The sequence below is a fragment of the Oxyura jamaicensis genome, chromosome 2 (assembly GCF_011077185.1).
Source record: "Oxyura jamaicensis isolate SHBP4307 breed ruddy duck chromosome 2, BPBGC_Ojam_1.0, whole genome shotgun sequence".
NCBI classification, from domain to species: Eukaryota; Metazoa; Chordata; class Aves; order Anseriformes; family Anatidae; genus Oxyura; species Oxyura jamaicensis.
This window is the reverse complement of record NC_048894.1, coordinates 14,058,791-14,083,576: the sequence shown is the minus strand read 5'-3', so window position 1 is coordinate 14,083,576 and position 24,786 is coordinate 14,058,791. Positions and strand designations below refer to the sequence as shown.

General features: G+C 39.4%; 1 protein-coding gene across 10 annotated transcripts in view; it reads left to right on the top strand.

Moving 5' to 3' along the window:
• Positions 1-5,150, top strand: part of CREM (cAMP responsive element modulator) — a 28,214-nt gene extending 23,064 nt beyond the window's left edge. For 7 of the 10 annotated variants that reach the window (XM_035317741.1, XM_035317743.1, XM_035317744.1 and 4 more), the window contains 2 exons: positions 2,203-2,359; positions 4,009-4,552. In XM_035317741.1, coding sequence (XP_035173632.1) covers positions 2,203-2,359; positions 4,009-4,153 — 302 coding nt within the window. In that variant the 3' untranslated portion in view covers positions 4,154-4,552. Of the gene's footprint in view, positions 1-2,202; positions 2,360-4,008 lie in introns of all 10 variants that reach the window. The other 3 variants (XM_035317742.1, XM_035317747.1, XM_035317749.1) reach the window with 1 other exon arrangement.
• Positions 5,151-24,786: the final 19,636 nt, after the last annotated feature.

Here is a 24,786-nt window from a genome sequence, read left to right as displayed (position 1 = left end):
TCCCAATCTCTTTTCCAGGGGAGACAGTACTTTCTTGTAACATTTAGAGATATTACACCAAATTTTGCAGAGTTAGAAATAATCGATTTGGAATCATGTCATTTACTCCATCGTAAAGCAAACATCAAAGCTTTTTTTTTCATTTTTTTTTTATCTGCAGTGCCTGGGTTTGCTAGGTTTATACCAACAAACAGTTATTTATCTGTTAGCACGCTTGTCAGTTGATAGCTGAGCCAAGTTTTAGGCAGGTACACACACTGGAACGTGGTCAGCCCATTCGCACAGACATTGTTGCTTACTTATGTGGTGCTTGTTGATCCCAGCTGAGATAGGGGCTCGCTGTTGTTGAGCCATGTTGCAGGTGCATTATCTCAGAGTCCCTTTAACAGCAGCAACAATAAGTTCTGTTAGGTAACATCTGAGTGTAAGTCAAGCAAAGACAACAGAGTTGTTGGTGCTGTCAGGCTGAGGTAACCTGGGTTATGGGCTTTTCCCTGTGACTTGATCTATAAAGGGCTTCACTTTGACTTCTAATTCACTGTAGCTAATGCAATGTAAGATAATCTCTTTTTTCCTAGTGAAGAGAGATGGACAAAGGTAGTTTTTGCAGTAGCCTTTATAAAAACAAACATAATGTGGCCAGCATGAAGGTGAGCCCAGAAAGTCTTCAAATTTCCATTTTTATAACACTGAGCTGAAGTATCATCCCCTTGACATACCCGGGGCTCCTAACAGAAGTGGAGAATGCAAATCAAGGGTTAAGTCATTCTGTGATAGCAACACGAGCAGCCCAAGGCCGTGGCAGCTGCCGGGCAGCGCTCCAAGGCCTCGGTGGCGTTAGCTGCCTGCCCAGCCCTGGCCCCAGCGGATTAGTCAGAGCCCCGCTGCGCTCCGCCGGCCGTGCTGCACGCCCTGCTGCTGCTGAAGCTGGTAGGGATTTAGGGACAAGGCTGTGGAATTGTAGTCTAAACACAGCTTGAGCCAATTTTTTTCTATTTATTTAGTGAACCACCTGCACAAACTGCATCAGATTAATGGTAGTTTTTTTGTGAAGTTGAGGATTTGGTTTTGGTTCTGCCAATCTGTTGTTGACTGATGTCTCTCTACTGCTCTGTCAGCCTCCCCCAAACTGCTTTGTCTACATTTTATTTTTCCAGTTTAAGTTTTTCTGTCACTTTAATATTGCTTTAAATATAAATTAAGCATAGTTTAACAGCCCCTGAAATTTCATCTTTTATACTCAGTTACTTTAAAATTGAAGTTCTGTTCTGGGATAATAGGAAATGTTTATGGAGTTGAATAGGCAAATATTTGCTTAAAATTTTAAGAAGGATGCGTTTTTTGTTTGATTTTTCTGTCAGACAAGACAGCACTTAGGACTCTCACAGTACTTGAAAGTTGAAGCACACAATGCCATAATGTAGGAACAAAGTATTTTAGAAAAATGGAAGTGAGGTGAGTGTATCAGAAGGGTATTGGTTCCAAGATCAGATTTCATATCTGCATCTAGTGTGGGAGAGCTCAAAGCCGGCAGGCTCAGGAGAACTTTTGCACCCCACTTACTGTGTAGCTACGCCTCTTCCTGTGCTGCAGCCTCTGCTTCCTGGTGCCTGCTGATGCAGCAGCATCTTATTTGTGCTCCTCCTGCACCAGGGACACACTCCTGCTCGCTGTGAGCATTTGGCTGTTCCGTTTCATTTTGGCAGCAGCAGCTCTCCCCAGTTTTCCAAGGGTTGCCAAGCTGCTGCTCTAAAGGAAGGAGCAGGAGCTGGTACTGTTGTTGCTGTCACAGGGAAGAGGAGCAAGTTGACTCCTGAAGCCCTGAAGCATCTGTTAGAGGATAGTGGTAGTATATAACCCTCAGCAGGGCTGTTTTTTCATGGGGTTGTACAAACAGGAAATAAGAGGGCAAGATCTGACAGCGTTTCTCAAACAGCTTTCCCTATGTTGTTTGAGAAGAGCCATGTGGAAGCTTTCACAGACTTCAGGCTGGCTGGCTGGCCAATTTAGGTCGCTTGCTTCACAACAGAGAAATGAAAGCTAGTCAGAAAAAAAAATCTAGTTGTGACATTACGGGCCTGTGAGATACTTTGTGTAGTAGGGATCCTGGTAACTCATCAGCCAAATCCTGTTATTTCCAGTGAGACTTTTTGCATAGTTCTTTTTTTGGCATAAAGATTTAAATATGATTCTTTAATACAGCTGCCACTGGAGACATGCCAGCTTACCAGCTTCGAACTCCCACTACTACCTTACCTCAGGGAGTGGTAATGGCAGCCTCGCCAGGGACTCTGCATAGTCCTCAGCAGTTGGCAGAAGAGGCAACGCGCAAGAGAGAGCTGCGACTTATGAAAAATAGGTAAGGCTGCATAACAATAGGTGCTGTTGCTAAATAAATCATTCTAATAAAATTTTCTTCTTAAGGTCATGAGCACTGCCTGTGATTGACGAAGGGAAGGAAAGAAATTCTTTGTCAGTCATCCCACGTACTTAGAGCATTGATGAATATTGGCCACTAACACCATTGGCCACTAGAGCTGGCCTTATCTCCATGGATTTTTGGTTCTAAAGTTTTATGGTAACTCAGAAATCAGTATTGATGTTGTCCATTACTGGTCATTTTTGTGACAATCCAGAAGTATACTTACTGTTGAATGATTTTATTTTTTTTTTCCACTGACAGTACGATGACCAGTATGGGCGTGCTCATCTTGAAACTTCCCTGGAAAGAATTGGTTAGAATAATAGCTGAGAATCTCGTTAGCAGCTGCTCATTTATGATGCTGTGAAGAAGATCTATTTTAGGATTGAATGATAATTACAGAATTTCCTAACTACCTCACTACTGTGATAAGTTACTGTACAATGCTCTTGTCATTTAGCATACTGTGTGAGATGGCTGTATATTTTTTTAAATTAGTTGACGTGGAATTGACCATATGCTGTAAATACCTGTCTTTCTCTGCACATGTTTCTTGCTATTTGTAGGGGACTTCCTTGTTTAAATCCCAATCAATAGAAATTAGATTAATGCCTTCAGGAAGAAATAGTCTGCTATGCAGATCTCTAATACATTGAGTAGCCAATTATGGTTGAATTCATGGTATTGCTTTGCTCTCATGCCTGTCCTTACTTTAAATTACTCACAAGGATTTCTGCATTGTAGTGCCTCCCCTTGTTTCTCCTCTCTTCATTTTTAAAACTAGTCTCTATGCTGTCTTGCATCTAACTTGCTGCCAAGTTCTGTTCTCACAATCTGACAATTTTTAAAGTTCCAAAACGTTAGCAGAGTGGAACCCCAGTATTTATAGAACTTCTATTAGAATTGAATGCTTGTTGAGATGTGCTTCTGAAAATGCTATCTAAAGTGTGTAGCTTCGGTATAACAGAATTCTGAGCAGAGCTGTGGGAATGGCTCTGGGCTGTCACTTGCCAAAAACAAAAAAAAAAGAAGTCACGGAAATATGCCCAGGTGGACAGTTCTGAAAGGCTAAAAAACTGTTTGGACTTAACTTCTTGGTTAAAAACAAAAAACTGCAGCAGGTTTTTAATTTGGCATCTATCTTTTTATCTGAAGAGAGTAGTGTTACGTTTGTATCTTCTGAAAGTAAATTCTCTGGGTTTGAATTTAAGATTTTGAATGCAGAGATCATACTCCAGATAAACACATAAAATGGAGTATGTCTGGAAGAAATGCTGCTTTCAGTCTTAATGTGTCCTTTGGTCATCATTTACTGTGCTTTTCTCAGTTCCTCTGTGTATTCTACCATCGTATTTGTCGGTGCTGAATTTGTTTCAAGTTGGTTTAGTTGGTTTGAATTGCATTTTAACCATGTTATTGATTATGGCTGTTATCTGCTGTGCTGTTTGTGCAATCCAACAGTTGTTGTTAGTGGTGGTGGTGGTGGTGGTGGTTGTTGAACCACAGGGATTGCAGGTAATTTCATTTATCCAGTCTTTGCCATATTGTGGCTGTTCCTGTAGTCATTTGCCTTGTATTGGTTCCAGGGAAGCTGCCAGAGAATGTCGCAGAAAGAAGAAAGAATATGTCAAATGTCTTGAAAATCGTGTGGCTGTGCTTGAAAACCAAAACAAGACTCTCATTGAGGAACTCAAGGCCCTCAAAGATCTTTATTGTCATAAAGCAGAATAACTGTCTTTCATTTGGACCTTGTTTATTATGAACTTTAATCAAGGCATGAGAGGAAGCAATTCTACAGATTGCCATATGAACTTGAGAAAGAGACACTTGAGGCCCTTGTGGAACCCAGTTTTGCTTAGTGTTTTCAGACTGATTTGGGAGATACTCCAAAATTTGGAATTCAGTCGTAGTCTCCCTACTCTGCTGAGCTTTCTAATAGCATGCAAATGGCTTTTTTGTTTGCACTTTTTACTTCTGCTTTTTGCAGGGAAGCTGCTAAAGAATGTCGACGTCGGAAGAAAGAATACATAAAATGTCTGGAGAGTCGTGTTGCAGTGCTAGAAGTTCAGAACAAGAAACTTATAGAGGAGCTTGAAACCCTTAAAGCCATTTGCTCTTCCAAAACAGATTAGTAGAAATATTTATTATACTGTGAACTGACTAAAATATTTCCGGTTGCTTTATAAGGCAATACATAGCCAACATGAATTATGGTTTTCTCTTTGTGTCATTTATATTATATTCCAACTTCTAACATTCCCAAAATGCTTTCCTGCTTTTTGTCAATTCATAGCTCCAATTTCAGGTTTTCCACGCTCCTCCTTTCCACCTCCCAAGGAGCCAAATGCTGTAAAAAAAAAAAAAAAAAAAAAAAAGGTGAAAAAGTGCATAATTTCTAAGAGCTGTTTCTTTGCCATATATTTACATACTACTTTTTACATGTTACTGCTAGTGGCCTGCACATACAAAATATTTTACAGTTGTTTTAAATGAATCACAAAGATAATGCATCCAGTAATACAAGAAAATCAAACAACCCAAGGTATCTCAGGAAAGAGTTTATAAAAGAATGTTATGATTACATGTATGTACTAGCATACTAGTCTACAAATGATTTTATGGCATATTTTTATATTAGTTGCTTTGTGGGGAAAAAAAAGTATTGTATTGCTGTCACTGAGTGCCATGGTTAAAGATAGTTTTTAATAGAACCATGTTGTTTAACCTGTGTAGTGTCTGATTTCCTTTAAACATCTGGGCTTTTTTGTGGGGATGGAAGGGATGGGAGGCTTTTAAACCTGTGAGAGTCTAGAAGAGGAGGAAGGCATACATAAACGCTTTGACATGATGTGAAGTATATTGCAAATATCTGAAAACAGCTCTCTGATATACGGCTGCTATTCACTTACATGTTCTGTAGCTTGTGAAATACTTGGTTTATTAGAGTTCTGTGTATCAAAATTCAATTTTGCATCCTGAATACTTTATTTTAGATTCTGGACAGTTGTACACAGTTACCTATAGTGAAGGCTGATTGTGTAGTTCTTTTCACACTTTCTGCAAAGTACCAGGAGGAAGTAGACGCGGCTTACAGAAGGAAGCTTCCCAGTGACAAGTAGCAATTTGCTGATTCACAGGGTTCCAGAATATAGGTGAGAACTGAAGATTTTTAAAAACAAATACATGCTTAAACCAGATTACAGTTCCGGTAAATGCGGTGTGCCAACTTACCATAGTATTTTGAAAGAAAATGGAGCTTATGCAAAATCTCTTCCAGGTTTTTGTTTAACTCAGGAATTATCAAACTGATTGTTGGCCTGTATGGTCCATAGGGTGTTTGGGAACTTTGCATGTGTGTGTTGGAGCAGGGGGGTGGAATTCTGCCATTACTAAAGTCACTGAGATTTCTTTGCTTAATTTAAACTGAATTCACCTTTAACCCAATCCCCCATTCCTTCCTTCTAATACTGTTGGGGTGAGGGTTATTTTTGTGATCTCTTTTTTCTGTCACTTTCTGCATTTACTTGAAGCAAACAGGATATATTTCTCAAATCCTTTTGAAAATCCCTCTAGGTACCTAAGTGAGACCATTTGTAAGAAGAGGTAGTATCTCTTTTTCCTGCAGCTACATCGATTGATTTAAGAAGGAAACAGACCAGCTTTTGGACACACAGGCTCTGCTTCAGGTCTGGAACCAAAATGAAGTAAAATTTAAAATAACCTGTTTCACTGTGAAAACATATCTGAAGTGCAGGGGGTCCATGGTTCTTTTGAAGATGGACAGGATGAGCACAGGCTCTTGCAGGTCCACATTGCAGCCTCTAGACTGCAACAAAAGTGTCCAGCAAATTGTCATGGCTCTATCACTAGAATCTGTTTTCTGTTACAGGTAGGCATTGCTCCTGACTCTCACAAGGGATTTGGAAACTAAGTGGAAAGAAACTTGGGCACATGGTGGATGCCTCTCCTGTACAAACCACTCTTACCTTCATCTTTCCAGTAGTATCTGGTACTACCTCTAAATAGAAATGGCAGGAGGAATCCTTGTCTACCTCACATCTAAGTAGTCTACAGTCTTTGCTAACGCTTTTAAAACGTTTGATTAATGTGTGTATTTATGTAAACAATGACTCTGGGGGAAGGGTGGGGAAGTCTCTGTTAATAACAGAGCTAAACCAAAATGTTCTTGTGAGTGTTATTGGTCAGTCTGGAAAAGTCCATTTCATGTATTTGTCTGCACTAGGGAAAAGTATTCTGCTTTCAAAAAGTCCACTGCGCAAAACCTGGCTTATTTAGACCAAGACGGGGAAAAAATATGCTTACGACACATGCTTCTTTCATTCTCAGTTATTTGGCTTAATGTAGTGTTGATGTTGACAGAATTTCTGTAACCAAAACACTTATGGATTTTAAAATGAGAATGAATGTTGGTGAACAAGAACATTGAAGATGTATGGTTGGTAAATTAGATCCAAGGCGCATCCTGTGGTGAAGGAAATGAGTTACTTGCAAATAAGTAAATGAAGGCCTGCAGAAATGCCAAGGATCTGATGTCAAATCGACAGTGGAAAAATAAGTGGAGTACTTATTAATCCTGTTCTGAGTTGATTTGACAAGGTGCATTGAAAACTTTTGGGGAATTCCCTGAGGTTAAATGAAGATTGGAAGGAAAAATCAAAGTACCACTGACATTAGTCAGAGAAGTAACACCATAATTCTTATGTGAAATGGGACTGCTGGAACCACTGTAATGATCAGATATATCCTAGGATATATGAATTAGTTCAGATTATAAAGAAACACAGTATCCTTTGCTGCTGAGGTTCATGTGAGTACCAGGACTCGTTCTCTCTCCCTGTTTTAGTTCTTCAGTTCTCTTGAACCAGCCTTTAGCTGAGGGGAAGAAAGAAAATGGAAGGAAGATTACATCTGTCTAGAGCTTTGTCTTTGTACGTGGGGAACCACGCACAAGTCCAGTGGACTTGGAACATTTTCATTTTTGTACATCGTGAATTACATCATTGATGTTTGTCTGGATTCACATAGGATGTCTCTAAAAACAACATCTGCAAAAGAATGGTAGTTTGTTCTGGAGCACTTCTCTCAATGGGCTGGACTGAGTGTGGTTTCAGGTGGCTTTCACTGTCCATGTTTTATCCTTAACTTTATAGTCAGGGCAACAGTTGCCAGGTAAGTCTTGTACAGAGAAGTCTATTTAGAAAAAGGAAAGTCAAAATTTTTAGGTTTCATCTTCTGCTGAAATTTAACTTTGGACTCTGCAATAGCATGCAAATGTATAGCTTTTATTACACCTTATAATATTATTGTACATGTTGTTGGTGACTGTCAAATTATTCACAATTTGAATTTTTCAAATATTTGGGATTTAAATGTTTAAAGCACAGTTTTACATACAGTACAAAGTGAAAGGGCTGAAAAGAAGAAAGTAGGTGGTTGTTACTCCTTGCTAGTAACAGGGGAGAATAGCAACAAAAGATTTTAATTAGGATCAGCCTATTCTTTTATTTTTTTAACAAAAAACATCAAAAAAAAACCAACCATTTTCTGAGAAGGCATACAGAAACCTTGATGCCTGCCTTGGTTCCTTCTGCATGGTTAATGCTTGGCCTTTTAATTATGAAGCTATTCTATGAGGACTGTCATAAAAATTTGTCCTAATCCAATTGTTGAAGAGGGAAACCACTTGTGTGTTGAGCTGCCTGAATTAGTATTTCAGACTTCCTGTGCTCTAGGTCTTAGTTCAACTGATAGTGTTCATATGACAACCAAATTGTCACTCATTGCATACTATCCTTTCCACACCAAATTTATGGTATTAATTCATAATTTTTTATTTTTTTTTTATTTTTTGGTATGACAGTCCATTCTGGCATTATGAAAAGCAAGCTATGTAACTATAAAGCTCTACCAAGCTGTATTAGAAGCATCTCTTCTGTACTGAAGATGATTTAGTTCCCTCTTTATCTCAGAATCCATAACCACAGAGGTTTGATGACTGTTAATAAAGAAGACTTTTCTTGAACAACTTCTTGACCACAGGCTCAAAACCCACATTCTGTCTTCTAGCATGTATATCATTGGTTTTAAAGCCTGTTCCCACAACTTGATGCTGTTGTTACTTTCAGAAAAAGAGGTTGCTAAGAATGTACAAATAGCAGCTGAAGATGTTTAGTCTTAATTATCCTATTTGATGACCCTGTCCCCATTCCATTGACAAGTTTGGGAAGAACCTACTTCCATAGTGGAAACCTAACTCTGAGCTCTAGATACCAACGTAGTTTCCATAGGAATCTGTTTCTAATTCAGATTTGTGAACTCGAGTGCTTGGTGTGGTATAGGAGAAGGGCCTTTTGGACACATTATTGTTCTTAGTATAAAAACATTAAATGAACCTGAGTTTGTTAGGGGAGAACTGGAGCATTGTCCAAGGTGTGATTTATCAGCGCCAGGATTTTTTTTTCTCCTGTACCAGTTAGAAAGGCTGAAATAATTGTGATTTCTCTTTCAGGAAGAAAATCATATCCCTGTTGTACAAAACTATTTTCCTTTGCTGAATCCACGCAACTGCTTGCAAATTGCTTTGAGATAGATAGCTGGAGGATCTGCTTTCACTTTACAGGAGTACACACACAAGACTGCATGGATATATATATATATTTTTTTCCAAACATAACTTTATGTAGCTCAGGGGAAACGGTCTCTTCAAGAATGCCTTCAGCCTCATAGAGTTGTGGGTGATGAGGAATGTAATAGTCAGCTTCCTCTTAAGGTACAGCTTTGAGTCATAGCTGTTTTCTTCCCCATCTAAACAGATGGGGGGAGGAGAGTTAAAAAGAGAAATCTATAGGCTGTTAGCTCTTGAATGTCTAAACCTCAGCTGATGTGAGCTGGGAAAATTGGGATTAAAAACAGTTTATTGTGTGAGTAGGTGTGGGCTTGGTGATTTGGTTGGATAGTTTATTTATTTATTTATTTATTTGGGGGGGGCATTGTTGGTTCCTGTGGATTTTACAACATCTATTTGCAAGGATAACTGTAGTTTTTCTGCCTGCACAGATGTAGACCTAAGGGCTGTAAGCTCTATCACCTCTCACTTGGTTCTCCAGGGTTCTCCTTCTATGTTCAAGCATAATTGTTGATCTGTCCTCTTATCCTACAGATATCAGAGTAATAGCTAAATCCAGTGTGATCATCTTCTGAATGAAGTGTCCCTTCAAAGGGAACAGCAGCTCAGCTGCTGTTTTGGATTGCCTCATTTTGCCCACAGTTCTTTTCTGTTTTATCTCGCTTCAGATTTTGTGCTTGGGTGTGTACATGACAAGAATGTGTTGAATGCTGATGCTGAGCTGTTAAGCAGCTGTCTTTTGGTTGTTAGCATCCCTGTATAAAATGTGGTCTCATGGGGCAGTGGGTTTCATTTGGTTGAAGCTATCTAAGGCACTATGAGGCTCTTCTGGATGAGAGATACCAATGATTTCATTATTCCAGCCAAAGTTGTACTAGTTTGAGCATTTGCTTGATTTAAAAGCTTAAGAAAATGAGTTAGATAATTTCAGGCCAGTTTGATAGTATCCCATGCAGACTGGCAATGGCTAGTAGCAAAAATCACTTTATTCCATCTGTAATTAATATTTTCTAGTTTATTTTCTCAGGTTTCTTCTTTTTCCCCACTTCTGAGATGCAGCTTCCTTATTGCAATGTGTTTGTTCGCCATGTTACGAAGCAGAAGGTGTGTATGTGCACAAAGTCTCAGTGAGGGTAATGGGAGCGTTGAATGTTGTGTGTAGACTGAGGGGGGGAAATAACTTCATTGTATTATGTATGGCTTGAATGGAAAAACAGCAGAGGAAGTGTCTTTGTTATGGTAACTGCTGAGGTTTTTCCTCTCCTTTAATAGCCGTATCAGTGGAGTCAGGTGTGATTAATATGTCTTGTGAATGGAATAACCATAAAAATGGCCCAGCTCAGAAGTCTTGGTACCTAGCCAAGTTATTGTTTTTATTTTTTGGTTTCAAATTTGTAACTTCCAAACAGTCTTGGATGAAGCTTTTGTTTGTCTTGCTTTCATGATTTTTTTCCCCTGAATATGGTTGTGCTTATACCAGGTAAAAGCTGCACCAGAGCCATTTAACAAGATTAGTCTGGAGAAGAGCATGAGAGGTGGGAAGAAGCCTCTGTCTCATCTGAATCTATGATGGTGTAAATCTCATATGGAGCAAGGCAGGGTCTAATAAAAATAATAGAAAACTAAGACATTCTATGATGTACAGGGACCGATTCTACTGAAGTAGTTCTTGTAAATTAAAAATATTATTTCAGCAAGATATTTATGAAGTTTCTAACTTTCCTGAAGCCTTAGAGGAGTGAGAGAAGTGCAGACACTTTCTGAGTTCAGTGCATGCTGACATGCTTTTGTTCTGAAGAATTAGTCTGAAAGATCCTAGCTGTATGTAATAGAAACTTCGAAACTTTGTCAGCTGCCATGCAAAGAAGAAAATACTCCGTTCTTACACATGTGCCTCTTCACTAGTGAGGCTATCAGTTGCTTCAAAGATTAGGTCATGGGCTTGGAACTGCAGCCTTATTAACTTTTTTTTTTTTTTTTTTTTTTTTTTCTGAAGTGTGTCTACTAGAATTTGGCTTGACATGAAATATGGCCAGAAAGAAAGAGAGGGGAAAAAAAATCAGGAGTGAAAAGTCATTGTAAGCTGTGGTGTTAAGAGTAACACAAGCAGACAGGTATTGTCAATTTGTACATTGGACCTTTTTTGCTTAGCTCTGTATCGTTTTTATGTAAGAATCCAAATGCTCTACGCAGGGATCAGAGCTCTGTTGTACTGAGCATAGGATGAAAAGCATTAACATTTGAAAATTGCTTCCAGTTTTTGCTTTAGTACTGTGTAGCTTGTCAACTATAGCTCTCTCTCATGCTAACAGATCTATTCCATATGTTCTGTGTCCTTTCTCAAAAATGCTTTTCATTTTCTTGATATATTAATCTTGTATCCTACAAAGTGACAGGCAGTCATGTTTTTGTCTGATTTCTTCTAGTATGTTTTGAACCTGACGGTCAATTTCAATTAAATAGATGTCTTAAGAATCTCTCTAAAGTTTCATGAAAATAGGTGATGCCAAAGAAGGCCATGCTGTTCTCAGAGGTAATAAAGAAAAATCTACAATGTAAGCTTTGTTAGATACAAGAAAATCTAATTGGAATTTTTCTTCCTGATAGACTCCAGAGACTTAATTGCCTGACTGCAGGTGAACTGTAGAAAAGGAGGTTTCATAGTTTTATTGCTGACAACTATTTGTATTTTGGAGCGACATTCAGACTTCTGCAGAACACACCATATGTCTTTAAAAGGAAAATGTGTTTATAGACAAAATATTTATTTTTATTTAAAAAATTACAGTTTAGGTCTGCAAAGTACTTGAGTCTGAAGCTGTACTCTGCATCTTTGCTAAGCCAACAGGAGCTGGCCAAGAGGCAAGGAATGAATGTAGCCTGATTAAATGTTGCTGGATGTTCTCCCAGATTTAAACAGTTACTGACAATTCTGTAGGCTTCAGCTAGGCTCAAATGTTAAATAAATATATAAATACTGCTTTGAAATGTGTTATTTACAAGAAAAAATACCTATTTGCCCTTACAGTGTTGCCTTAAAGTAGCTTTAAGTAAAGAAAGTCTGGTAGTTCACTCCGTTAGATTACAAATGCTAGTCATTTCTGACCTTCTGGGTCAGAGCTTGAAATAGAACACAAATTTTCCAGCTGTTTTAGAGTGACACCTTGTGGACTATAAATGTCTACACTTCATTTCCAAAGACATTAAGCCATCAAAAGGTATTACAGAATGAGAAGGGTTTTTTTTGTATCCAGATGTAAGAATTTACAATTTCTGGTATCCAAGTCGGGGGGAGATGTTTGCTATAGTGAAAGGTGTTGTGTGATTGAGAACACAAACTCAATTCTCATGCTGTTCCTGTGTCAACACATAGTAATAAAAGTAATTTAAGGTTTGATAGCCTTTTGATGTGAAAGAATAGTGTATTGACAAAATTTCAATTTCTAGAGTCTTCCTGTCTAATAGTTTCATTTATTGAAAGATAAAATGACAATTCTTTAATCTTGATTACATTCATTCTAATACTCATGGAATGTTATCTAAATACATAAAATTGTTGTTACAAATACTGCTGTTGGAGCATGGCACTTGCTAGTTCTGGGTCACAAAAATGAAATATAATAAATATTTAGAAACATAATTGTGTGACGGTAAAAGGAAATATTTTAATCCAATGTTAATGCAACTTAATCCAGGAAATACCATTTTGGCAACAGGAAAGGAGGCCAGGGACTGAAAGAGGGAATATAGAAAACAGGAAAGGATAAAGGCAGTGATGACGAAAGTCCATTCTTCAGACTGGATAATAAATCTTCTAATACATCAACCATTTCTGCATTACCCTGAATATAGAGTATTCCATCCGATGGTTGCTTGTGCAACCATCAACCATCGGCTCTCTGTATGCATAGATTACACAGAACTGTGTAGTATAGTGGTTTTCCCAAAGCTCCCATGAGGCCTGAACTGAGCTCCTAAATAGATTTATTTATTAATTTTTTAATTAAAGAGAATTAGCCAAATACATGAGTTGTGATCTCAGGTTCAGCAAGTGAATTTCTGAATGGTATGGTAGGTGAATGGGCATGTACTATGAGAAACCAAAAGATGATGTATGGTTTCAGAACAGTTGTTATTGATCAAGAGATTAAATAATTAACAAAGCAGTTACACCGTGTAATTTCCATTCATAAATATAATGTTAACTCATAGTTTAAAACTGTTTTTAAAGTTTATGTTGTAGCTGAGACAATCTAAAGAGGGTTGATGTCCACTTTGACTGCAGTATCACCGACTGGCTGAGGTTGGAAGGGACCTCCAGAGAGAGATCCTCTAGTCCAACCCCCCTGCTCAAGCAGGGTCACCTCGAGCACGTTACACAGGATGGCATCCAGGCGGGTTTTGAGTATCTCCAGAGAAGGAGAGGCCACAACCTCTCTGGGCAGCCTGTTCCAGTGCTTTGTCACCCTCACAGTAAAGCTCTTCCTCATACGGCGATGAAACCTCCTGTGGTTCAGTTTATACCCATTACCCCTCGTCCTATTGCTTACCACCACTGAGAAGAGTTTCTGCTTGGTGTTCTGTGTCTGCCATTAGCGCCCTAAGGATGGGCAATGGATTTTCCCTTATAACACCACTGACCTCCTCTCTTACAGCAGAGGTCTCACCATCCTACTTGAAAACATTTTGCAGAAGAGGAGAGGCAGCTAGTGCAAACACGTATGGCAATACCTGCAGGCCTCAGGTCAGAGCTGCATTACAGCAGTACAGTTGTACCAGTTCTCCTTAATAAATGGCTAGCAACAGAACCTCTGCCCAAAACCAAATACGCGGAAACTTGTACAAGTTATTCTTATTTCTGCCGGTATTTTTTTATAACAAATTATTTTAGTTTCTCTTTGAAAGTCTTCTCTTGGGGTGATGGCTGTTGTAGCAGAGCTTAATGACCTCGCTGGCTCTAGATAATAATGTTCACGTTCAAGTTTTCCTTGAGAAAAGTGTTTCACTTCTGCCTTTGGCAGTGGAATTTGTTATGCTTTTGTACATGCTTTGCTGCCAGAGAAATGGCTACAGAGACATCAAAGAGCTTTTCCAAGTGTACTGGTGTAAAATAAAGGTATATGATTAAATCTGAAGGTAGGAAAATCTTCTTCACAACAAGAAAGGCATCCCCATATCAAAAGTATCAAAGCTGTGCTCTAAAGTTTTACAGAAGGCTTTAAATCAGGCCAAACCATTTCCTTGCCCACCTCTCCACCTCCTGCAAAGGTTTTGAAAATAGGAGATTTCAGCTATGAAAATTAAGAGTCTGACAGAATCACTTTACAACAGATGATGTAAAGGTATTCATTCAAATGCCTACCTCTGCTGAAGTGATAAGAAACATAAAAGCAAGGGGTTATATGCATTTACTGCGCATTGCATGTAGACTTATATTTAGGACAGAGGAAAGCATGACTAAAAGTATCTACATAGACTTTATTTTTGGTTATGATATGCGTTTAATTTTACCTGGCTCTTGGAAAAATATCTTAATGAATAGAAAAAAATTGCTTGACTGCTTTATATAATGATTTATGCAATTGTAGAAGAGAAATTGTTTATAGATGAAAACAGAAAATGTGAGTCAATTGGTGTCCCTTGCAAACTGGCACAGTAGTTAAGTGTCTAGGTCACTTTTTAGATGTTATTTATCTGGGATCTTGGACAGATGCCCAGTGAAGTGAAAAACAATGGAACTGTTGATATAAAATTAACCCTAAAGCACTACAGAGAAATGTAAAAACAGCAGCTTGTTTTTAAAATGCACACTTGGTCGGGAGTTATACCTGTCGCGTTAATAAAATCTCTTCGTAAGCACAATGGCTCTGAATCTTTAGCAATCTAATGCAGAATAAAGGGTATTTTAAAATAAAGAGATGAGAGCTAATACCTGATCGGGTAATACTTGATTTTAGCCTGAATCAGCAGATTTTTTTTGTTCATTTCAGTTGCTAACGTAGCAGAAGGCATAGTTGGACCTGACAGTATGTTTTCCATATGAACCAACAGAAGCTGTGCTAAATTCTTCTTTTCTGTGAAGTTGCTTATCTAAGCCAAAACACTGTCAAACAAAAGAACAGCAAAAGAACAACAAAAGCAAGGTAAGTACCTGAGGCAAAATGAAGGCGTTTACTGCAAGAAATGTGATGGGGGAAAAAAAGTGCAACCTGTTGTCTTAGCCCAGTATTCAGTAGGAGGGGTACAAAATGCCATGGTGAGTTGGGAGTGCTGTGCCTGGTTCTCATTCAAAGTTCCTGAGGCTGAACAAGTCATCGTATGAGAGAAGCAGAACTGACTGAAGAACACCGTGCTTCACTGCTGGGACTTGAACTGCGTATTTACTTCAGACTCAGAGGTTAGTGGATACACTAGATGGAGCCAAACTGGCAGACCTTAAAGTGCAGCCCACGTTCAAGAGAACTACAGCAACATTTCTGGACCTACTGCTGGAGACAGCATTACCTTAATGTCCCGACAGATCAAACAGTAAATTGTTTCACATAGAAATTCTAGGTATTTGGTGCTGAATGTGGTGACTGGATCTCTGTGTCAGTGTGTTCAGGCTCCCAGCACAGTATGTGAGTACTCACATTAAAATTCACAGACATCATAGGAGCAAGCATGGGAAGTCCAAGACTGCTTTGTCTGCATTCCTGGGTGAGTTTGATAATTGCTTGAAGTACTATTTGTTTTATCTAGAAAACAGTCATCTAAAATCTAGGTATTCCTCTATAGTTTAATTCCCTCAGTGCAATAACAGGCAATATTTCTGCAGTGCAGTCTGGAGCTTTCTGGGGATGGAATTATTTACCCTTGGTGGAGTCCATTTCCTTCCCCTGACTGTACCAGCAGTCCAGAAAGGAGCTAGGAGGAAGAGGACAAGTCTTCCAACAGCTAAAGTTAGTTGAGATACATCCCACACCAGAGTTATCAACTCAAGACAGATCAACTTTTCATAGCATCACAGAATCATTAAGGTTGGAAAAGACCTCTGAGACCATCTGGTCTAACCATCCTCCTACGACCAATATCACCCACTAAACCACATCCAGCCTTTCCTTGAACACCTTTTTTTTTGGATGGTGACACCACCACTTTCCTGGGCATCTTTAAGAAAAAATTAAAAAAATAAAAATAAAAAAATGGAGAGGAACAGCTTTGGTAAAGAAGTGGAGATGATAGTGTTGTGTGAGAACGATTCTGAACAGATGGCGGACCCTGAGCAGAGTGGTCATCAAAGACTTCCTAGGAGAGGTAAGGTTGGGTGTCCTTGGACAGAGGAGGAACTGAAGGCAGGTCCCACTTGTCAGGAGGGTTGTCCTGATTCTGCCACAGATGCTCTACAAACATGTCATGAATTATGTCATTTTAAAGGGTAGTAATAGCTTGGGCTTCACGGCAAGTTTGATCAGAAAGCACAAGGTAGGTTTTGCAACTTTGCGGTTAACTGAGACGCCCAGTGGTATCGGGCCTGTGCTCTGGACTCTGAGCTGGTCGCACACAGCCTAGCCAGGCCAGTGAGGACTGAAAAACATTGTTAACAGGAGCAGAACTGCGGTTGTGTCAGGTGCTCTTAATTTTAGGAAGTGAGGTTATCCAAACTCATTCATGTCCCATTTTAGATAATTAAGCCTTTCTTTAGATCTGGCCTTGTTGCATTATGTTTTGTCAAATATCTGATCATGTTCTCATTAATTTTTCTACCTTGGTGAACCTGCATAGAAATACAGAAGACTGAAGTACTACGGTATTTGTGGCCATTAAATACTAGATAATGATTATTTTATTTCAATTTTCTTTACACCTTCCTAGCAACTAGCATGTTTTACCTTTCTTAGCATAACCCATTTACAGGTTTAGTAAAAACTTAGTTATTTCTGAGTCGTTCTTAACCTTTTGAATATATTCTGGAAATATTTTATGGATATTTACAGAAGGGAAGAAAGCCATTTGGGGGCAATTGCATAACGATATGAACAGGTTTTAATCTAATGTGATTCTGCAACTCTTGGGAAGGAGTCAAATGTTGATTTGGAATTCAATCCCAGGATAAAATTCCGAACTTGTTAATATTTTGTTAAAATGTTGTATTTTTGTCAATAAATTCACTGTCAGCAATGGTATGTAACTGAATTCTCTGCCTGTGAAAAGGTCTCACAGTAAAAGCTTTAAACTCTTCACTGGATTTTTTTAAGGAGGAAGGTTTAAAACTGTACAAATTGTACATTGTAATTGCAATGGAGTTTCCCAACCTGCATCTCAACTCTAACCCAAATAGTTATTTACTTTACTTGGATTCCAGATAACAACTTCAAAAGTTGTGTTATTCACGTGAATAACATAAATTAATAATCAGTACAGATCTGAAAGTGTTCAAAGTTATTTTTGTCTTCGTTTGCAGTACCAGTTGCCACTGATGCTGGCAGCTTTAGGACACGTGTGATTACTTCTCAGTGCAGACAGAAATCTTCTTGTTATCCTGTATTTAAGCATATGTACTCAGTCTTTCCAGTAACACACACCATTTTTTACTTGCAAAGTTGTGTTACAGGTGCTGCTTCTGCTGTCCTGTGTGTTTGTGACCTATGCAGCCCTGAGTCCAGTGGCTGTTTTGTGCTCTTGCACCTTCTGGACATCACCTTCTGCATCTCGTCATTCTCTTCACTTATATGATCAGGCACACGGGGTTTAAATTGCTGTCGTTCCTACTTATGCAAATCAAAGCCTTTAACTGGTGATGCCCAGTACATAGGGGTGCAGAAATACAAGTTAGGTCTTGAAAGAAACTGCTATGGAAATTTTCCATGAAATTTGGTTTTATATTTGGTCCATATAGTTAAATTACAGACATTAATAGGATTCCAAAATATATATGCATTAAATATAGGGCCCCAGGATACTCACAGAGATCAGTGGTGGAAGTAACAATGACGTAAGGAGTTAAAAAAATGAGCTCCTTAGTTGCTCAAGAGAGACAGGTACATACAATCCTCCCTCAGAAAATCCCCCAGACAGAATTAGTATCTACTTGCAACCCATCAGCACCTCGATGCTTTCTTCTGCAGTGCTTTTTGCTGTTATATAGAGGGAATTGGTTAGTGACAAAGAGAGCTGCCTCCTGCTGTGACTGGCTAAAAATACGTGGTTTGTAATGGACTAAAGCTTTCTCTCTTCTAATTAAAAAATAAAATAAAATAAAAAAAGCAAGAGTTTAGTGTAAAGGTATATTTGATAATGCTGAATTAATGGCATCCACGCCTCTCATTGTGATGTACTGCTGTGACTTCAGAATCTTACATCTTTGAACCTTCAACCTAATTCCTCTTCTTACTATACCTAACAAGGTCTTGGATGGGGCGTGAATAACCTCTACGTGCCGTGCCAGCAGTGAAGTCCTGATACATTTGTATTCTGCCTGAACTTCCTGTGTAATGTTTTGGGGACACCGCCTTACACAGATAGTTCTGCAAGTCACATGGCAGTCGTGCTGGGTGTGATGGCCAGTGAGGACAGCAGGTCTTTATGTGCAGAAGCTTTGGCTGAGAACAGCGTTGTACTGTTAGTCCTGCATCTTTATAGGGATACCACGTGAAAAAGTTGATTCAAGTTGTGCAGTACTTCTCCATTTCTGGCCTTATTATGGTTGAGAGATGGGCTTTGTGTTTATTTAGACCAAGTGTTTGAATCCACTTGTTCTACAGCCAGATTAGGTTTTGTACCACCACGGTCTGATAGCTCGCATTCTATCCTTGCCATCCTTATGTTATCCCTGAAAATGAACCAAGAATCCACCACAGGAATATTCTCAAGAGACATGGACGTGCTAAAACTGAGCAGTGGTTGGTGAAGTGAGGAGCAATGAGTGAATAGCCCAACTTAATTCTGCCCATGCTACATCTGGCCAAAGCCCTTAGAGTTATTTGGATTCTCCTTACTGACTGACCTTATGATTGAGTTTTTAGCGATGCATTCATTATTCCTAAGGAATAAATGCATACGTTTACTGCTAGGTGTCTGCAGATCTGTACGTGACATTCAGGCATGTTTAAAGGCAGGATATTGAGCACTTGCAGGCAGACGGTTAGCTCAGTGTTTGTATTTATCTTTCATCCTGTGGTTGCTTTTGGGGAGCCTGGTTCTACAAGGCTTTTTCTTTTTTTTTTCTATATATTTTTTTTTAATTTCATTTTATACACTGTTGTCAGTGGGAGTGTGTGTGATTAGTGGTATAGATTAAACTCAGACCCTGTGAGCCCTAGCACTCCAGATGAATGATAGAAAATGTGTTTTGCATTACTGTAATGTATAAAATGTTCTTTGGTTGGCTACACTGTGGCCAGCAGCAGGATGGATCCTAAATGCTATGCCAGCACATATTTCATGAGAAAAGTAGCCACCAACAAATAGGCATACTTTAGTAAGGTAGAGAATCCCGTACAAATTGCAAATTCTTAACATGTCTCAGTCTGAACAACAGGGAGAATTATGAAGTCAGCTGAAGAAAATACTGTGATCATTATGGATAAACCATCACATTTAGCCAGTGAGGTGGACCGTTAGTGATGCTCCTGGGGTCAAAGATAGCAAAGGTTGAGTTGAATTGTATAATTTGTATACATAAACTTGTATAATTTGAGTATATCAAGTCCGAAGACTGCATTTCATCGGCTTTACAGCTCCAAGGGGCAACTGTGAAATCTGATCTGAACTGCCAAAGCCTTCCAAAGAATTTTGCTTTGTAATCTTGCACCAACTTCTGCATTTCATGTAATTCACCCATTGCAGAAACTAAAGCAGCCTTCTTTCATTGTGCTTTTGCTGTTTACTGAAGAGATCTTGCTGCTATTTTAGGAGTTCTGTAATACAAATTAAGGAAAATGTGCATATGCTTGTATACAGGTATTCTGCCCTGCATTATACAAGATGTTTTTCTGTTTTTAGAAAATAGAAGTGAGGTCTGTCGTCTACTTTTTTCAGCCAAGCATACCTAGCAGAGCTATAATTTATAAACATATGCTGTAATGTGCTTTCATGTTCATCATTAGAACTTAATAAATTGTCAAAACGTGTGACAGTTCAAAGTTCCTGAAATGTAGAAAATGATGTCTCTAAATCCTTTGCAGTTACATAGCTTTAAAATAAAGGGACAGAGTCATCACTGAATTAGTAAGTTCTCTTTAAAACAGCGTCATTCTCGTAACTGCAACAAAATTATGCTGCAATAAGCCTGGTGACGCAGTGAACTGAGCCAGAAAAAAAAATACCCTTCTAATGCATGCACTTTACGTCCTGTAGCACACCCCCCTGAAGGTGTTTTATGACTGATAGAGGTCTGTCAGAGGGGACGTGTTGGGAAAGCATTAACTGAAGAGTTCCAGCAGAAAAGGGCAGCGTTAACTTAAAAGGGAAAACAGCAGGGTAGATCCTTATTTGAGATAAAACTGCCTACAGTAATTGTATTCTCAGTTATTTGAAGTATAATTCCGACTAGGTTCTTGCCAATATTAGTCAGCAGTTTCCTACAGAAGTTGCTGGGCTGAGTCCCCTGTTCAACCATAGATTCCTAGATGCAGCAGCAGATCTTAAAGCCTTCTGACGTGCCAGCTGCTACAATTCCAGAGCTGCTTCAAGGACTTCAGAGTGGTGAAAATATATAATCACCTACTCTTTCAGATTGCAAAGTATTGCCGATTTTTATTTTGATTGAAAAGTATCCTTAAACAAGCCATTTTGCCTTTTGACTATTTAGAACAGTTGCACAATAGTATAAATGTCTTTTTGTTACTTCTTGGTTTTATTTACACGTTTGCTAGGACAGACTATTCTTTATTTTACCATATGGTTCTGTTTCTTTATCTGCTTTGCCTCTTGTCACTTTTAACTGTGTGAAATGGATTCACAGACATCCAGTGGGAAGTGTTTTTAGGTCAGTGACTAATTTTCCCAAGCCCATATTGCAGACTCTGGTGATTTAGACTGACTATTTATAGAGAAAAGATGACTTTTTTTTTTTTTTTTTCCCCCCTAACCTATGAACTTACACTCTCATGTTGGCATTTCTGCAGTCAACTGATGTATCTGCTTGTTGAGCGATGATGACAGCAAAGTTAATACACTACGCAAGTGGCAAAATGTCTTACAACATACCAGCGTTTGTTTCACATTGAATGACAGATACGGCTGCTGTCTGCATCAGGCAGCATTAGTGTGCACGCCAAGCACCACGACAGGGTGGAACATCTATGATGACAGGGTTCTGCCACTTTATTTACGTGGTCCCCTTTTCTATGATACATGAACAACTTGCTGTTTTCAAGATTTTAGCCTTACAAATACCATTTGAGATAGTGAGATTTTATCCCTGATTCAGTGAAAGGGATCGAAGAAATGGATGAAGGGTTTTTGAATGTCTTACACGCCGTTTACAGAAGAGCAGAAAAGTGAATTTGGGTTCCTTGACTGCTTGCAAGACCATGGGTTGTTATTCTCAAAACAGTGCTACTATTTCTGTGGTTACATAGTTTAAAATGTAGGAAATGAAGAAGCATAAAGTTTTATGGCAAAATGCAGTTTAGGCTGTGTATCAGATCACTCATGATGTGTCTGACTGACGGCTTGCTAATAGCAACTGAAGTGGAAATAAACCTCACCTGGCTGAAGGAGGCAGCCTTCTCTTCCTTTTTTTTTTGTCCACAGAAATGGAAAGTGATTTTAAAATCATGCTGGTTTTTCATACGTTTTGAGGAAAAATCTTGAACACTTACATCACTCCCATTTTTAAAAGGGGTAGAAAGGAGGACTCAGGGGAATTGGTGAACCTCACCTCTGTGCCTGGGAAGATCCTGGAACAGATCCTCATGGAAGCAATGTCGAGGCATGTGCAAGACAAGGAGGTGATCCAAGACTGCCAGCACAGCTCTGCCACTGGCCTGACCAGTCTGGTGGCCTTCTATGATGTAGTGACTGCATCAGCTGACAAGGGAAGACCAACTGATGTCATCTACCTGGACTTCTGAAAGGCCATCGACACGATCCCGCATGACATCCTGATCTCCTCCACACTGGAGAGAGATGGATTTGAAGGGCAGACCATTTGGTGGATAAGGAGTTGGCTTGAAGGCCACATCCAGAGAGTGGTGATCAATGGCTCTATGTCCGGTTGGAGGCCCTCAGGTCCAAGTGGTGTCCCTTAGGGGTCTGTCTTGGGACTGGTGCTGTTGAATGTCTTTATCCACAGCATAGACAGTGGGATCGAGTGCACCCTCAGCAAGTTTGCAGATGACATCAAGCTGAGTTGGTGCAGTCAGTACAACAGAAGAAAGGGATGCCATCCAAAGGGACCTGGACTGGAGAAGTGGGCACACGTGAACCTGATGAGGCTCAACAAGTCCAAGTTCAGGGTGTTGCACCTGGGTTGGGGCAATCCCAGACATGAGGGCAGACTTGGAGAAGAACTCATTGAGGGCAGCCCTGCAGAGAAGGACTTGGGGGTTCTGGTGGATGAAAAGCTTGGCATGAACCAACAGTGTGCTCTTAGACTAGAAGGCCAACTGCATCCTGGGCTGCATCAACAGTGGGGTGGCCAGCAGGGCAGGGAGGTGGTTGTCATTCTCTGCTCTGCCCTTGTGAGGCGCCAGTTGGAGTCCTACATCCAGCACAAGAAGGATGTGGGGCTGTTAGAGCAGGTCCGGAAGAGGGCCACAAGGATGATCAGAGGGCTGGAGCACCTCTCCTGTGAAGAAAGTCTAAGAGAGCTGGGGATGTTCAGCCTGGAGAACAGAAGGCTGCAGGGAGATGTCAGGGAAGCTTTTCAATACTTAAATTGGGCTTATAAAAAAGATAGAGAACAACTTTTTCCTCAGTCAGATAGTGACAGGACAAGGGGGAATGGTTTTAAACTAAAAAAAAAAGGAGATTTATAATAGAGGTTAGGAGGAAATTATTTGCTCAGAGGGCCGTGAGGCCCTGGCACAGGCTTCCCAGAGAAGCTGTGGAGACCCCATTCCTGGAGGTGCCCAAGGCCAGGCTGGATGGGGCTTTGGGCAACCTGGTCTGGTGGGAGGTGTCCCTGCCTGTGGCAGGGGGTTGGAACTGGGTGATCTTTACGGTCCCTTCCAACCCAAACCGTTCAATGATTCTATGATATGGGAGCCTTAATTTTAATTCTAAAGGATTGGTTATGTCCTTGGTACTTTTTCATTGAGAGGGAAAGGACTTTGAAAATCATACACGGAGGTTAGCATTACTTTTGTAGTCCAGCCTTTTTTTTTCAAAGGACAGTGGGACCAATGCCCATTGATAGTGAACAGAATGCACTGTTCAAATAGAAAAATAAAGGAAAGCTTTTCCCCCATTTAGGTGAACAGTTTTTAATTTTACATTATTTTTCAAAGGAAAGGATATTGCCTAATCTCTACAGGACTTGAGAAGGTTGAATAAAATATTTATGAAATACACACTCAAACTGACATATCTGCTATTTTGTTAAATGCATTATTTTGTGTGTGTGTGTGTGTGGTTTTTATTTGTTTGTTTGGGTGATTGGTTTTTACCTCTGTTTCCGTTGTCTGTATTTTCCAGGCATATGCGCAGAAACAGGGGATTTGTCTTGAGGAGAGTAATGTTACAATTCTACAATTCTAAATGTGTTCCTACAGGTATTCACAATTGTAGTACTCTGCTAAAAATCAGTAAGGCTTATGCCTGGACACTTCTCTGTTGAAAGCTTGGATGCTTTAAGAGCTTTAATTTTCATACGGAGAATTTCCTTACTTTTTTGTTTCACCTCTTGATTTGAAAATTAACTGAGGAAAGTCTATTTTCACCTCTGTACAGAAGATGATAGCAGAAATTTAATCAGTTTGAGAATGTGTTTCATGGGGGCAATTCTTGAGATGAGTCAGTACAGTTCACAGTATTCAGCTTGGTTCCCTGTCTCTGAAACCTTTAACTTTTCTTTAAATCAGTTCTACAAACACAGCTTTGCACTATTCTAGTTAAAAAGGCTGGTCTTCTAGGGAGCTGATGGCTAAAGTAAGATGCTTCCCTGATGCTTTTCTTCATATGAAGAGCTCAGCCTGAGCATGTGTGTGTGCAGTAAGCTATACTTCTAAATACTTAAATTCCTTGCATATTAACATATATTTGCTCATGTTACACACAAATGTTTGTAACGACAAGCTGCCATGACTGATACTCAAAAGTGCTATGTGTTGAGAGTTGGGAAGTTGTTTATTCCTTAATAAATAAATAAATAAATAAATAAAATTAAGCTGAATTTGAGAATAAAATATGTCTGAACACGCTAACCTAAGTTTCTGTTCCTGGTTCAGTTCTCGTTCCTTGTATAAATTGGGAGCAGCTTCAGTGAAACTGAAGGAGTTACTCTTGCCTAGACCTGTATGAAATCAGAACACATTAACAGATAACCTCTTTACAGAATGGGATCTTTCACAAGCAGAAAGGACTAAAACACAGTAGCCTCTTGTTCATACTCCATATAGACTCTCCAGTTGGCAAAGTGCTTCATGTCAGCACTGTCTGTTTTTACACATTATTTTGTTTTGTTTTGTTAGGCTTTGCTATACAAGGGGTTTTATTGTTCAAGAGGAGGCAGTCCCACCCTTGCTAGTAGTCACCGTGCCATACTATTCGGTAATTATAGCTCTTTACATGC